Source organism: Pleuronectes platessa, chromosome 6 (genome assembly GCF_947347685.1).
Source record: "Pleuronectes platessa chromosome 6, fPlePla1.1, whole genome shotgun sequence".
Taxonomy (NCBI): domain Eukaryota; kingdom Metazoa; phylum Chordata; class Actinopteri; order Pleuronectiformes; family Pleuronectidae; genus Pleuronectes; species Pleuronectes platessa.
This window is the reverse complement of record NC_070631.1, coordinates 19,568,957-19,585,248: the sequence shown is the minus strand read 5'-3', so window position 1 is coordinate 19,585,248 and position 16,292 is coordinate 19,568,957. Positions and strand designations below refer to the sequence as shown.

The following is a 16,292-nucleotide window of genomic DNA, read 5'->3' as shown; positions in this document are numbered from 1 at the left end:
GATTTGTCATCTCTGGCCTATTTCTTCTGGGGGAATCACACTCTCGCTCTATCTGTCCAAACCAGCTGTGTGGAGTATGAAGCTGATAAAACAGCAGTTCCTGTATTCCGTCTCATTTTCACCTCATCTCTTCCTCTTTTCTGGCCTCCGTCTAGTCCTGTAGATGTTTTTGTACTTATTTTTTTATTTTGTTTTGGATTAAAGATCAGGTCTCAACATCACACTTGATATCTCAACATTCCGCAGCTTTTCCGAACTCCCCATCCCTTCTTTATTTTTCAAGACCCCAAAAAAACATTAATAATTTCCCCTTTTTAAAAAAGAGAGTTTGAAGTACATTGGCTAAGGTTTTTAGAGAATGACGATGTTCATAGACGTAAGGATTTGAAACTTTTCTCCACAGAAGCTGTTTTCAGTGAAGGTTAACTTCCTCACCTCGCTCTCTCTGCAACTTCTCACAGCAGCCCTCCTCTTCCTCTCTGAGCCACATACCATAAATGGTTGTAAATGCGTTTCGCCTGGCTTCTCTTAATGTGCTGGGAAATACTCCACAGGCCATAAAACAAACAGACGTCTGCGTCTGAGGAGTGGGTGCACGGGGTCACTTCAGGTCAGCAGTACTTGCATCCCAATTTGAGATGTGTTGCAGTGAGAAATACACATGCACACTTGAATACCATTGGTCTTCAATTGGGATAAATCTGAATTGTTACACTTTCATAACATTTGTCTCCTTGTTTCATTCTTATTGGTTGAGTTAACAGCTGCATCAGGGGCACATCAAAACATCACAACACCCTGAAATGGCTATGATTTAATATCAGGGTCAACCCTCTTGGTTTAGCTAATCTATTAGCAAAGAGTTGCTGATATCACACATCCCACAGAGACAGTGGAACATTCTTCATAATTCATCTGGAGTTGTGCTTGTGTGATGAATCTAAGCCCCGTATCAATCGTATTTTATCTCTTATTTAGTCTTCAACACCAACTCCTGGAAAAATAACATGCTATTTAGCTGCTAGTATATAAATATACAATATAAATATAACTTCTGAGGCAAAGCACAAATTACTGACTTTGCTGGAGTGTCTTTTTCTTTGTTTTTGATAATATGAAAAGCTCACGAGGAACAAACACAACATGACTCTGACCTCACCATTTGGTTGCTGAAAGCCACAAGTTAGTCAATTAGGTCTTTGTCATATGTTTTTGTGTTTAAGTTCCACTTGATTTTAAATAGAATAAAAAGCCAATTCTTCCCTGTTGAGTTGCAGTACTGTTTGGAGTTGTGGCTCGGGGTCAACTGGCCGCAAGCAAAGAGTTTATTTATGTCTTGTAATTACCAGGGATGATGTCTAAACATCACTGTGGTTCAGAGAATACAGCAGAACAAAACACCATCAGCTCCACGTTGAGATTCCAAGTGCTTCAAGTTAATGCTTGGCCTGATGACATTCAGGGATCCGCAAAAAAATCTTTTAATGTAATATTAAGCGAATATATACGAAATTAAATAGCGGAAAACCAGCAAGTAGAACCCTCGTCAGAGTTCTAAACTGCCTTGAGTCAAAGTCTTCAACCAATCTCAGTGTGAAACTATGAAACCTCTTTGAATAACAAGCAGATGTGACCAACACTACACAGTTGCCCACTACCAAACATTTCCTCCTCCACAAAACAGGCAATTTCCTCTGAGACCATGTGGTTCTTTCTTCAGAATAGACTCAGTTTCTTACCGAATCTTCTCAAACTCCTGATATTTATCATAATGTGGTGCTGAAGAGCTAAAATATTATTATTATTATTATATTATTCATAAGAACCTACACTTAAGTATAACTTTACAAGATGGTCCATGTTCCTCAAGTTAAAAGATATCGTAAAATGACATAGAGCCTAAGATTATGACTTTATTCTCATAACGTAATTACTTTTTTCATGTAATGAAAGAACATCGAATTTGAAATTCTTGTTGATTATCTGACCAATCCCTTAAACAGGAGTTACAGACATTTCCATCTCTGTGGTAGAGTTGTTCTTTTATCATTGTCACCTCAGTGCTCTTTCTGTCCCGTCACTGCAGGAGGACAGTTCAGACCTGAAGTGTCAGCTCCACTTTGCCAAAGAGGAATCAGTCCTGATGTGCAAGAAGCTGACCAAGCTGGTGAAGGACAGCGAGGCCATGAAGGAGGAGCTGGCAAAGTACCGGTCGCTGTATGGAGACGTGGACGCCACGCTCACCGTGGAAGAGGTGAGGAGTCGATCAGGAGCAGAGAAAGATCGGGACTTTTTACTGTTGAGCTACTTTATTTAAGAGTCAGAAGTAATTCAGATCTTAGTTTGTCATTGTCACATAAAGATTCATGTGCAAATTAGCACTGACAAATAAGGGGTTAGGGAACAGGTGGCACCTTCACCTCCCAGTGACAGGGTTCTGGGTCCAAACACTGGTTCAGCCATAAAAAAATAGGCACCCCAACAAACCTCAAACCACAACCTCCCAACATAGGTACAGACCCACAGAGGTTAGATGCATGAAACATCTTCAAGAATCCTCAGCAAGTCCAGTTACCTACGTACACATGTACAACTCCTGAAGATACCATTACCTGGATGACTGAGAGTCTTCACAGATACAGAAAATACATTGTAGCTCTTTGAACTCATTCCCCTCACATTCCCCACTTGCCAAAAATGCCTGGTATAACTTTAAGAGGAGCATTTGTATTGTTTAACAAAATGCTCCAATTACATTTAATGAGAGCTGTGCCCGTTAAATCCAACTCAATTTTTTAACCATTTCAGTGACTAATCCTGAAAACTAAACATCAACTAATATTTTTTTAAGAGTAGAAATTGCGATTGACCTTTCAGATGAATATGTTGCTGATCAGTAGTCGTCTATAGCCAAGTTATTAATATGACAGTTTGTTCTTCCCAACCATGAGCAGAGTAGTAGGGTAGAAGCAGTTGATGATGATTCGTGATAGCAGTCATAAAGGTCAACAGCTGATTAAAAGTGTGTGAGTGAAGAAGTCGGAGAAGAAGAAGGAAAATGTTCCACTCACATCACGTCTCTTTTATTCGACTCCCCCCACCCCCAGGTTGCTGACTCCCCTCACACCCGGGAGGCAGAGGTCCGAGTCCACCTGAAGCTGGTGGAGGAGGAGGCCAACCTGCTGAGTCGACGCATCGTGGAGCTGGAGGTGGAGAACCGGGGGCTCCGAGCAGAGATGGACGACATGAAGGGCCCACAAGGTAGTTTTAAAAACTTGTCTCATCGGAAAGTTTTACCTCTCTGTCATTAGTGAGCTCTCTGGAGATGCAAGAGATTTTAAATGAATAAGTAGTACCAGCTAATTGAAATACCCTGATGGCAAAAAAGCATGATTAGGATGTTTTTGTGAAATGTGGCTGAAGGTTTTTTCATTGATTTATGAACATGAATTTGTTGGATGATCGGCAGTGCTTACTTTCATGGGAGACTCATACATGACCAGCTTAAATCTATGACTGTATAACAGGGTCGACAACGCGTCTCCACTCCAGAGGTCTCGCCGATACATGAGCTCTATCAATCGCTATCTCAGCTGTCAATCAACATATTTCACCATCTTTTAATAGCATCAAATGCAAAAAGTTACCCCCCCCAAAAAATGTTGGGGACATATCAGAGAAATCTGTTTAACATGTACTTAACAGACCTGTACAGTGCAACACCACCAACCACATCGTGCATTATGATCAGGGAGTTTAATTAACACCTCTCTTTGAATGAAAACTGAACATCATGACTCGGAATAAGGGTTTGTTGGAGACTGCATTGGTTTTAGCTGTGTGTACCAAATAAACAATCATGCTCTGTCTAACAATTTATTCCGTATGTCCTAGATGGACATCAAGACCTCTCTGGCGTCGGCTGTGGTCTAGGTTTGGGTCTTGGGCTCTCTGGAGGAACCATGGTGCTCGGAGACGGGGCTGCTTCTGAAAACGTCATGGAGCTCCAGAGACACCTCCAGTTTGTGGAGGAGGAGGCGGAGCTGCTGAGGAGGTCACTGATCGAGATGGAGGAACAGAACAAGCTCCTGATGAACGAGATCAACCGCTACAAATCCGAACTGCCGCCGCTGATGTCCACGCTGTCGTCCAATTCGCTGACGTTGCTGGCGGACGGGCTGCTCAACGACAGCCCGGTGCACACCATACAGGAAGGGGCGGTGTTCATCAGCACGGACGCCCCTGCCCAGGAGGAGGAAATCAGACTGGCGAGGCTTCAGATCGGAGAGCTGGGCGGGAAGGTGAAGAAGCTACAGTACGAAAACCGAGTGCTACTGTCCAACCTGCAGCGTTGTGATCTGGCCTCCTACAACACCCCTTCCTCCTCATCCTCCTCCTCTTCATTACGACTGGCTCTGGAGACTGACGCGGAGGCAGGAGACTCAGCTGAGTGCCTCCCCATCAGGTAGTTACAGATTTACATGGTGTCAGTTTCCCTTACAATATTTTCGGATGAAGTTGTGGTTTTACAGCGTGGGAGTCAGCAGTGAGCGTCCTTTAAGTGCTCTCTGTCTATTTCCATCAGCCCGCCCCACCGCAAAGAGCCAGTAGGGGGCGAGAATGACGCCCTTGAGCTCAAGGAGCGGAAAAAGAAGTTCGAGGACAGCGCTGATGCAACGCCCTCGCTTCCCAGGTGCCTGGGGCAGAAGGACCACGATGCTTTGCTGACCATGAGGGACCAGGCTCGCTTGGTTTCCACGGCGATACAGCTCCTGACCTCCCCCGAGTCCAACTGCCTCTCCACCTCGCCATCCATCTACCACAAGGTCTGCAGCAACGAGGCAGCGGAGCCGTGCGACCTAGAGAAACCTCAGCCTCACAGTCAGGTACATGTCCTCTGTTTGGGGTGCAGCTTCCCCCGCATTGCTTTCTCATGAAACCTTTTCGACTTCAAACCCGTGTGGCCATTTCATTGAATCGGCCCCACTTTCTTTTGGAACATCAAAGATGTGCGCCCCTTAATAAACAATTATAGTGTACACATTAAAAATAGCAGTAAAGTCCACTTGAACAGAATCATTGACGATTTAAAATAATTGGGTTTTATACTTTTCAGACTCAGTCCACTGTACCCTCGAGATGCAGACACATCCCTGCTGACTAATGAGTTTGCTAGAAATTGTTGGTAATTATCTGTATTTCAACTACAGTGATGGATGTAAGCAATTTAACTTAATTAATGAGTATACAATGACAGCAGCTGCTGTTAAAAGAGCTGCTAGGATTAAGGGACATAGATATATGACTTTTAGATAAATTAAAAAGCTGAATAAATAAACCAAATTTGTCCTTTCCTTCCTTCATTTTTCTCTGCAGAAAGAACTGGACGGCTCATTCTTTTGGTTTTATCTGATCATAATTTGTATCAGATCAACTACCAGAATAAACTGTTTAGATTTTCTGTCAGTGCTGAATAATAGATCCCCAAAGTCGTCTCAAGAATAAGTTAGACCAAAGCCATTTTCAGACATGAACTCCGAAAGGTTTGAACGAACTATTGGGTGCAGACTATTAAATATGAACAGCGCAGTCAGGGATTCTCCGGTCAGATGCATTCAAAGCAACTGAAAATTGTTCCCTGCACATGCAGTATCAGCCCTGCTGCTCGTCATTTATCGGCCTACGGCTTTCCCTCATTGAGCCGATAATGACTCTGGCCATTTGATCAATTCAGTCTTATTCTCTTCACTAGATTTCTGAGCTGTCTGACCTGGCGGACCGGCCTCTGGTTGGCGCTCTGACCAGCAGGCTCCAGGCTCTGCACAACCAGCTACAAGCCTTTGTGGAGCGGGTTGACAGCCTGGGTAAACCCTCAGCAGGTGGGCGGGACCCTCAGGTGGAAGGAGCCTCTCCCCTGGCCTCACTCGTTTGCTCTAGAGATGACCTGGATAGAATTAATACTCCCGAAGAGAAGGTAAAAAGACAAGACAACACACTCCTCTTCTTCACTCCTTGTATCACTTTCTCTTTCATTTACCATCACTCCTATTTTAAGCTTTTCAGTTTCTGTTTTATTCCACTAACTATTACTGTGGCTGACTAACCCTCCCGATGCCATTTAAACATGCTGCTATAGCTTCTCCTCACAGTGAAGAGTGGATTCACACAGCACGCTCAAACCTGTTGCACCAACGCCCTGAAGCAACAGACAGAAAGAACGATTAAATTAGGCAGAGTGAGATGATCAGGCTTTACCCTGGCTGACGTGAGCAGCTGAAATATCAAATGTTTCATTCTGATTTGTTTATAAGCAAACAAAAGCTTTGCATCCCTGTTGCTCAAATAGTTTGGACCTAATCTGTTGAAATTCTTGGGTCTGTCCTGTTTTTCATCATAGATTCACCTGAAACAAATGACACTTCAGTTACAAACAAGAAGCCTACCTTTGCCGTATGAAAGTTTCAGATTTGAGCTGCCAGTGTGAACCTCTCCACACAACACCATTCATGTCCTTTGCATGCTGTTGGATATCCGCCTGACTTGATATTGAGTTGCTGCTTTAGGCCTCAGATGGAGCCTGTTTGTTGCATGGACACATTGAGGTTACTGAGAGCAGATAGAGCACCATGTCTTTATATGTATTTTCATAAAACCAATTCAACAACCAGGCTGAGATGAGCAATATTGATCAAAACTATTTTCAGTTTAAATCATATTTATATTCTTGGATTTATTTATTAATGACTTATCTCATGGTCTCTATTAAGATTTAGTGTGTTGGATTCTGTTACCGTAGTCAACTAGAAAATAGTGAACAATACGCATTAGTGTTTGGTGGTGTCCTTCTTCTAGGGCTGCTGTTAAAGCTAGGGTTGGTAATCCTGGAAAAAGCTAGTAAATGCAGGCTACACTTGGTGTGTGCAGTCATACTTTTTAATAATTTCTGAATCCATACTGTTAGAAAGCCCTTAAGAACCTTATGAGAATATAAAATATTACATGCAATAGAGTCTGAAAGCCAAATCAAATAGTCCAAGTTTTTCATATCCATTGTTTACCTGCCAAAAATCTCAAGTGGGATTATCATTGATTCAAACATCTGAAAGCTTTAAACGAGACAGCAAGCTTGAGCTGAACTCTTTAATAGGTAATTGCTATGGTACAGTATCATTCTGTAGTTAATTGTCAAAAATGTATTGCCTACTCTAAGCATCTACTTTATTTGCAAGTCTATAATGGTCCACATGTAAAATGTATAAAATATAATATTTGATATTAGAAATTAAGTTTTAAAATACTTAACTAAAGATGGCACTTTTTGAAAACCTTGTCAGGCATACATGTAAAACATAATTTTTTTGAAAAAGTAGAATAAATCCATTCTGTTCTAATAAAAAAAAAAAAAAATTATGTGTTTTCACCTTACAAGTGAAACTTTTTTTTAAATGTAACTCTGTGTTTCCTATTCTGATCTAATCTAATTGACCTGTTTAGAGAAAGTTTGATGATCCATAGTTTGACTGAGTAAACAAAGTGTAGACTCCATTAGAGGCCACTTCTGAGACCCAACACCCCTCCTATCTCTCCTCCTTCTCCCTCCTCTCCCTCCTCTCCCTCCTCTCCCTCCTCTCCCTCCTCTCCCTCTCCTCTCCCTCCTTCCCTCTGCACGGGCACCATAATCGTCGGTTTCTGCACGTCACTTTCGTCTCCCCCTTCCCCCCCGATTTAAACCACCTTTATCCCACTTCCCTCTCCGCATCTCCACCACCTCCCTTACTGCTTCTCTGCTCTCCCTCTTATTCCCTGTTTCCTCCTCCGTTGCTACTCTACTCTCCCTGGACATTTCATCTTAACCACCGTGCTCCTTCTCTTGCCTTTTTCTCGTCTTATCTCTCTTCCTTCCCCTCCCGTTCTCCCATCGCTGTCTCCCTCATCTCTCCCTCTTTGTTCCTCTCTTCCCATCTCTCTTTTCCTCTATTCCCCCCTCAGCCCTTCATTCTACACTCCATCCTCCTCTTCTTTCTTTTCTCCACTCTCTCCTTCTCATCTCTGACCAAGCTTTTCGTCCTCTACATCCTTTTTTTTGTCTTGTGAGTGCCATAATTCATTTCTCTTATGTTTTACATTTTTTATTTTTTCTGAACGTTGACACATGGATGTACTCTTCATCGTGGTTGTATTGTTTTTCTCTTTTTTGTCTTTGTTTGTCTTTTTTTTCCATCATTTCCTCCTTTTTGTTTGGTTCCACAACTTCTCCTTCTCCCCCATTTCTCCCTCGTCCCCTATGTTTTTTGTGTTTGTGTGTTTTTTTTTCTTCATTAACTTGCCCATGCATGCATGCAGCAGCCTGATTACAGGGGCCAATCAGAGACAGACGTTAATGGTCAAACTGGAGAAAACAGCCAATCAGAGATTAACGAGGCACAAAAGCAGGAAATCAGCCAGCTGGAGCATGAGGAGAAGGAGAAAGATGATGAACTGGTAAGTCACTCAAATGATCACAATCACTTTCATCGAGACACACAAGAGGGACTTTCAGCTCCAGACTCTCTCAGAGCTAACACACATCTTGAGCCAGAACCATGAGCCTGAGGGTTAATGTGAACATTTTTCACTCTCTCATACATACACACATGTATACACACACAAGACAGACACTGACAATATGAATTTGGATGGTCACAGTCTAGAACAGAGGTCTTCAACAGGGGGTCCGCGACCCCTAGGGGATCCGCGGAGGTACTGTAGGGGGGGTCGCGAAATATTTGATTGATTAGACAATTTTTAAATTTTTTATAATGTTTTTTTTTCTTTTTTCGAACCAATTTTTTCCCCACAAATTTAAATGTCTTTAAATACACATTTACATGCATCCAACATATTGTGAGGCTGATATGATCCTCTGCCTGACAACCTCCATCCGTCCAAGATTAGATAAGTTGTGTGCTACCCATCAGGGTCTGTCTTCTCACTAATGTGGGAGTATGTGTGCCATCCACAGATGGCTTGAGGATTCACTGTCTCTTCTACATGCATGTTTAAAATAAAAACATGCATCTGTGAATTACTTTAATAGCTCAGTGTTGTATGCAAGATGTATGTTTATAAATGGCAGTGGCATGGCCACCCTGTACCTAGCACATGTTTAAATTAAAAATATGAATAAATGAACCCTTGTAATATTTGATAAGCTTAGTATTGATTGCACAATAACAGGGTAGCTATGTTTATACAAGGCAGTAGGCCCAGTTTAATATAAAACACAATTTTATACTGTATATATATATAGTAGGGGGTCCCTGCTCCATCTCTTGCCCAGTTTGGGGGTCCTTGGCCTGAAAAATGTTAAAGACCCCTGGTCTAGAATGTTGAAATAACTAAGGTAATTGACAGTAAATGTTAAGTGACTCTTATCAATACTTTACAATATCAGGTGGCTGTGGCTGAGGGGCAAAAAAGCTCAATATAAATACAAACCATTTAGACCATAACATACACAATGTTAAAATGAATACTATTAACCAACCTTTTTGAGACTGAGAGTTACCTGAAGGGTGAAGAATGATATGAAGGACTACTTGTTTGGTACAAAGTTTCAGAATAACAGCTATTAACGTAACCAGCGTGCTGTTGTTGTGTAAAGCGTGTCTCCTGCAGACTCACTTTTCTACTTGGAAAAGTGGTGTTGTGATTTTCTCAATTGGCCTTTGGCTCCTGCAAAACAACTGATGAGCGCTGTTGACTTAACATCACCTCATATGGTCCACTGTGACCACCGCAGCATCTCTGCTCTGATCACTCTGTGTGTGTGTGTGTGTGTGTGTGTGTGTGTGTGTGTGTGCGTGTGCGTGTGTGTATTTGTCTGTACACATGTGCATATGCAGCAGGACAGCACAGATATTATAACAAAAAATGGAATTAGAAATTTAGACCACAACATGGCTTAGAAAAGTAACTTTCTGAACTTCAATGAACAGTCTGCTATTTGGCCAACAGCTGCAGCTTTTAGAAAGCACTAGACATGTGGCGTAATGTCTCAGAGCGGTCATGCTATATTTAGAATTACCATGTGGGAAACTCATTGGCCGCCTTGGGGCGTGCTAGCAGGCATTGTGTTGGATAAAACCGCTCCCAAACATAAGGGTCAGTCATAGTGATGTTGAACATAGACTGCTCAACTCTACGTCCCCCTTTCCAAGACAAAAATACCTTAACTCAAGGTCCATTTACCAGCTTTTCCAAGGTTTTTATCTGTATCAGTAGTCATCATGTGACTTAGGTACAGATCATCAGTTATAGGTCCTAAATCCTATCTCATTAGTTGTGTCCCAATTCAGGGGCCACACAGTCTACCCAGCACACAAAGGAGGTGGTCTTCATGGGCCAAAGAAAGGAAATGAGACAGTCTGGTCTAGAGAGGATTTCCGTGATCGATGTCACCAGCTGAACTTGTCCGTATTGCTGTTGCCTAGCAACAGAGCTGCAGTTGGACACGATGAGAAACTTTTATTGCCCCTTGTTCTTTTAACATGTGCAGTTTACACCATTAGTTGTTCAGTTGAGTGATACTCAGCGTTGGACATCTCGTCGCTGGCCAGTTTGGCATCGAAGCGCAATGAATCTTTGGATAGGTTGGTCCACCCATTGGGGCCGTTGTGTCTCTGGGATAGAAGGACACATTTGCTGGGTGCATTTTGAAGGAGCCTTCAAAAGGGGACAGCCTATTCGTGCTGCTCTGACACAATTGGTCCTCAAATGCTTCCTCTGATTTGAGACACTGCTATAGTCTCTGTCATGTCTTCAAAGATGTTTTTTATGGGGAGTTATCCATCTCCATGACAGCTTAACAAAGTCCATCTGCAGATTAAGACCTGGCATGCATTTAAACATTTACATTTAATGTTAATGGTAAGTCACTTAACACAGTGCTGATAAAACCCTAATTATGTCTGTGAAAACAGGCCTCTTATATGCATCACGTCACTTGTTCCGAAGCAAACACACATCTGGCAGCCTTGCAAAGTTCAATAAGGGTTCACTTACACACACATTTGCACACAAGAAACACACAATGTGTAGCTTGCCGTCAGGGATGTGGTACAGTCGTAGCAAACTCAGCAACAGCTGTTAACAAACATAAACAGTGACTTCATTGTCAGCTGTGGGACTGACAGGAAGAAGAGACCTTTGTTTGGTTGACATTTTACTGCTGTATTTCCATGGTAACCAGGGCTTTGTGTGTCTAAATCTTTATCCACAAATGAGAGGGTGAATGGGAGGAGACTAAAATAGAATGAAAGAGAAAGATAACAAGTTGTTTGATATTATTGATTGAGGGAGTTGTGTCTGTTGCAGAGCAGTGCCACAGGAGACACCAGTGTTTACATACGCTCACTGTTCAGAATGATACTGCCACATAAACCCTGCAATACTCAGTGGTAGAGTTGTTATTTTAGTAAAACCAGTTATTCCACCTATCCACCAAAAATCTAATTTTAAATAATACAACTTTGTACTTGGAAAAACATAGACTGTCCATAAAGATGGACGATGCGTGTCCACTTCCTTCCACTTTCATGAAATGAAACCAACATATCCTGGATAAAAACACTGCCATCTTGCATCAAAGACGTAATTTGGAGCTAGAGTCTGCACAGTAGCGATCAGGGATGACGCCACAGTAGCGAGGAGCAGACAGGAAAAATGAGCACTTGAACAAACATCAGTGTGATAAGAACTACCTACAATGACGGAAACCATTGCTGAGAAATATTTATTTGAGGTTAGTTTGACTCTCCATTTATGCCCATGCCCCTTCCACTAACATGGAGGACGTATCCAACCACCAGGGGGCAATCGAGAAGTTGTTCTTATATTCTACTCTATTCTATGAAGTGGTGTTTTTAGATTCTTTTAAATAACTCTAGTTGCTCATTTTCCATGGGCAGCCGCCGTGTTATTCACAATCGCTTTGGAAGAGAGGTGGGAGTAGTGTGGAAGCTGTGTGCAGCCAGGGTGGAGGTTACAGAGGCTAAGCCTAGTGGAGAGTGAAAGAGGACATTAATGGTGCAATGGTGGGTCGATGGATCGCACTCACTCAGCAGCCAAATGAGGCATGGCAGAGTGCATGAGACAAGGAGTGTGCGAGTGGACGTACAGTAGCTAGGTGTGATGTAAAGTGTGTTGGAGCACAAAACTGCCATGTTATATGCTTCTTGCACTTGAATGTTTCCCTTTTCTCATTTCCCTCTAACTCTCTCATCCTCGCTGTTTCACCTTCCATTACTGTTTCCATTCTTTTTCTCATTCATCTCTCACCTCTTTACTTCTCGGCCTCTTTCTTTGTTTTCTTCCTAACCACCCATGGTTCCCTATATACTGCTCTCTCACTTTCTTTCATTCTCTCAACTCTCCCCTCCTTATCCCCCCTTACACACACACACACACACACACACACACACACACACACACACACACACACTCACACACACACTCACACTCACACATTTCCTCATGTTCCTTATTTTCTCCTCCAGCCCTCCGAGTCCAGCGACCTCCAGGCCCTGTCTGAAGCAACGGAGTCAGCTCAGGGAGCTCAGGAGGAGCAGGAGAAGGAGCACCCGACTCAGAAAGAAACCGTTCTCCAACTCACAAAGGTTTGTGTGCAGCATCAAAAACTCAAGACACATGATGATCTCACACTAAAGCCTCTTTTCCACTGGTCAAAAAACCCACTAGCATCTGGCTTTTGTCTGCAATGGGAATTGAGAAAATCAGCATTTCACTCGACTCCAACTCGCTGATGGTTCGTTTCTCCCCCTCTCAGCTGCAGGAGGAGCACCAGAAGGCTCTGCTCCGTCGGGACTTCCAGCTGCAGAGTTTGGGTCTCCAGGCTCGGCTGCAGCAGAAGTTATGGAGCCAGGAGAGGACTCTTCTGGTCCAGGAGTCTCAGCACCTCAAACAGGCCCTCCTACTTCTCAGCCTCAAACTACGCTGCTTCCTCAAACAGTGGCGGCTGGGCTGCAAGAAGGACACAGAATGGAAAGACATCTTGGAGGTATGAGGGGATGGACAGTGGCATCTGGCTTTACTTCTTTGTAGTTGACAAATGGTCATATGTCCTTATGATTTAAGTAACAATTCCCAATCAACACACAAGTCTCTGGTAGAAGTGATTTGATTTAAAGGTAAATGGGAAAAATGTACATCATGTATAAAGCAATTGTTCTCCTTGCAAATATAAAAATAACATGAATATGTCCTATACCATAGAATACCATAGAGTTGCAAACTGGATAATATTGGATAACACTGTAATATGTGAATGTTAAAGGTGGATGATTGACTGGTGGTACTGCTTTTTGATTGGTTCTATAGATGAACAGCCTGAAGGATCTCTACCTGCTGTTGGAGGAGGACAACCTCACAAGCCCCGCCCACCAGACTGAAAAACTATCTGCTGCTGACGAACAGCCTCTCAGCCCAACTATCAAGGTAGGCAGAGTGACACACACACACACACACAAAGAAACACACACACACACACACACACACACACACACACACACACACACACACACACACACATCCTCAAACTCTCACATGCATTTCCTGTTGTTTACCTTTAGTCGAGTGCCGTGAGCAGTACTTTGGCAGACCTGAGGGTGGCGATGCAGGATCTGAGTGGTGAGCTGCGACAGGAGATGCAAGGCTCCCAGGAACTCACCCAGCAGTTCGCAAAGGCCAAGGCATCATGGGAAGTGGAGAGGACAGAACTGCAGAGCCTCATCACACAGGTAGGGAAGAGGAAGATTTGCAGCTGACTGATGAAGCCGTTATCCTGCTGTTTCTGTAGAGTGAAAGTTTTTCACAGGATGGGGTTGGCAGACCCATGGCCAACAGGCCAATTTTACAAAATATAATTTAACTTAACAACCTTTATTGCCTGAAATATATTAATACAGGTTATTATTTTGTTAAACACCTTTTACACCTGATATCGGTGACCAATGATTTGTTCGCTCTCTGTCAATCACTGTAACAATGCAGGTCACATCACGTTTGCAAGACAGCCCTTTGCACAAACATTAGTTTTAAAAGAAATGAATCTACTGGAATTGCGCTTGCATGTAATTGGACAGTTAATTCACCTTGTAGGCAACAGACTGAAGGAGAAGCTGCTCTGAAGTGCTTTTTAAAAAATGATGAAATCTGAGGGGTTAAATTTGTTCATCTCAATCTGTCAAGTGGGTTATCCGTACATCCAAGCATTTCATCCTCTGTCCTTCTGTCTTGTCTACAGGCGGTGAGTAATGGTTTAAATGCTCTCTACTCTTCTCCTCCCTCATTGTCTCTTTATCTCTCTCATAACAGCAGCAAAGTGCTAATTAACGGCCCTCTGAGATAAAACGCAGCCCGTTTCTTACCGCCTGGTAATTGAGATATGAAAGAAAGAGACAGAAAAGGCAGGAGACAGAGGCCTGGTAAAATCTGGGAATTAAATATTTTTGTTCACGTGTTCCTGTCTCATGTCTCTGATCTTATAATCCTCCTTTATCTAGCATCATATGACAAATGCATATCAAAAATGTATTTTATGTGATGTCACCTTAAGGTTTGATGTTACCCTTCCCGTGAAGTCTAAAAACTCTCCTGATGAACATTGTTCTCAGGAGCATATGGACAGATTAAGAAATGAAAAGGTTTCAAATTTTGCCTCAAGATAAATATTACAAGTAGCATTAACACAGTTTGTAGTTATTATTCTTTTTGTCTATGTTATGCATGTCAACCTGTAAAACCACATGAATACAATGCAACTACAATACAAATACCATAAGCCTCACACCAACTCAGTACAAACCATAATAATAGGAACAATTCACACTCAAATATCAAAACCAGCTCAACAATCATATATTGTTCGACAACGATGCCTCACCATTACCAAAAAATGGACCACAATGCTTTACAGCACCAACATGTGGCAATAATACAACAAAGAATAACAATAGAAATGCAATTAAACCAAACACAAGACTACACACACACTCAAACCCACCCTGATGGAGTCATTAATCATCATGTGAAGAGAGATTCTGCCCTCATGGTTTGATGCAAGATCATTTATCTTCTGATTGGGTTGGCATTTTGCTCAGCAGCCAATAGGAGATGAGAGCAGCATTACAACATAAGACGCCCTCCTTCTCCTAAATGTGACTTGGCTGCAAGTTTCTATGAGAATAAATTTACGGTCAAACCATTGGAATCAAAGATTGAATCGCCCAGCTGTGTTCACTTCGGCTGAAGCCAATATATAATGTCGAGCTGTGTCAGCTCGCTGGACGACCAACATGAACAACTGTGAGATTTATGTTTTATTTAATTTGAGTGTGTTACACTTCTTTACTAATTTCCTCAAACTGAAACACACATCGCTGCAACACTTAGATTCTGTTATTCTCTTTAATACTGTGTGTGTTTGTGTGTGTGTGTTTTCGCGGTGTGTGTGTGTGTGTGTTACCCTGGCCTAGATGCCACAGCTGGAACCAATCTCTCCTCTGCCAACAACGCACACTGTATAGTGTGCCATCAGTTTACCCTAGTGGTATTTGTGTGTGTGTGTGCGAGCAAGTGTGTAGACATTACCTAACCAGCCAACCCCATCAGTTCCAAAGCGTTCCAGGCCAAGTGCAGCGAAGCCTCCAGCTGCTGCTTTGCTGAACAGGTCAGCTCCATTTCAAACAGTGTCCCACCTGTCAAACAGCTCGACAGGAAATTATCTTCGCTGTTCAGCCTGATAAACAAATAAGGTCACTGAAGTAGAAACAATATCCAGATCCCTGAAAGTATGCAGGACAGCCCTGGCTCCCCCCCTCTAATCAGTCACACAACACGAGTGTCAGGCATGTTACGAACACAATGCTGTCTCTGTGATGACACAGAGCGAGCAGCTGGAGGCTCGTTCATCGCATTTGTTGAATCTACAGCGCCTGTGAAGGCAGGATGAAGATTAACAGGCAACTGAGACGTCAGCATGTAACTCAAATGAAGGTGCCACTAAATATTCAATATGTGCTTTTGTTAGTTTTTTTCCAAAATGATGGTGGATCTGCCACAGAGTAATGACGTCTTAGATTATATCAAATTTATGTGTTGTATGTTTTTCATTAAATAGATTATTTACTAAGCGGGACCTGAAGTCTCCTGATGGGATGATTCCAGCATAACTAGGTAGACGTAATTGAACTTGGAAAATGGCGAGTAGAGAGTCGTGAACCAGACGTCTCTCA

At 42.6% G+C, this 16,292-nt stretch overlaps 1 protein-coding gene across 1 annotated transcript in view; it reads left to right on the top strand.

Moving 5' to 3' along the window:
- Positions 1–16,292, top strand: part of soga1 (suppressor of glucose, autophagy associated 1) — an 88,197-nt gene that overhangs the window by 56,931 nt on the left and 14,974 nt on the right. Inside the window, exons 6-15 of the mRNA XM_053424554.1 lie at positions 2,087–2,254; positions 3,108–3,261; positions 3,895–4,465; positions 4,586–4,886; positions 5,753–5,974; positions 8,344–8,481; positions 12,537–12,656; positions 12,827–13,057; positions 13,378–13,494; positions 13,629–13,796. Coding sequence (XP_053280529.1) covers positions 2,087–2,254; positions 3,108–3,261; positions 3,895–4,465; positions 4,586–4,886; positions 5,753–5,974; positions 8,344–8,481; positions 12,537–12,656; positions 12,827–13,057; positions 13,378–13,494; positions 13,629–13,796 — 2,190 coding nt within the window. The remainder of the gene's footprint in view (positions 1–2,086; positions 2,255–3,107; positions 3,262–3,894; positions 4,466–4,585; positions 4,887–5,752; positions 5,975–8,343; positions 8,482–12,536; positions 12,657–12,826; positions 13,058–13,377; positions 13,495–13,628; positions 13,797–16,292) is intronic.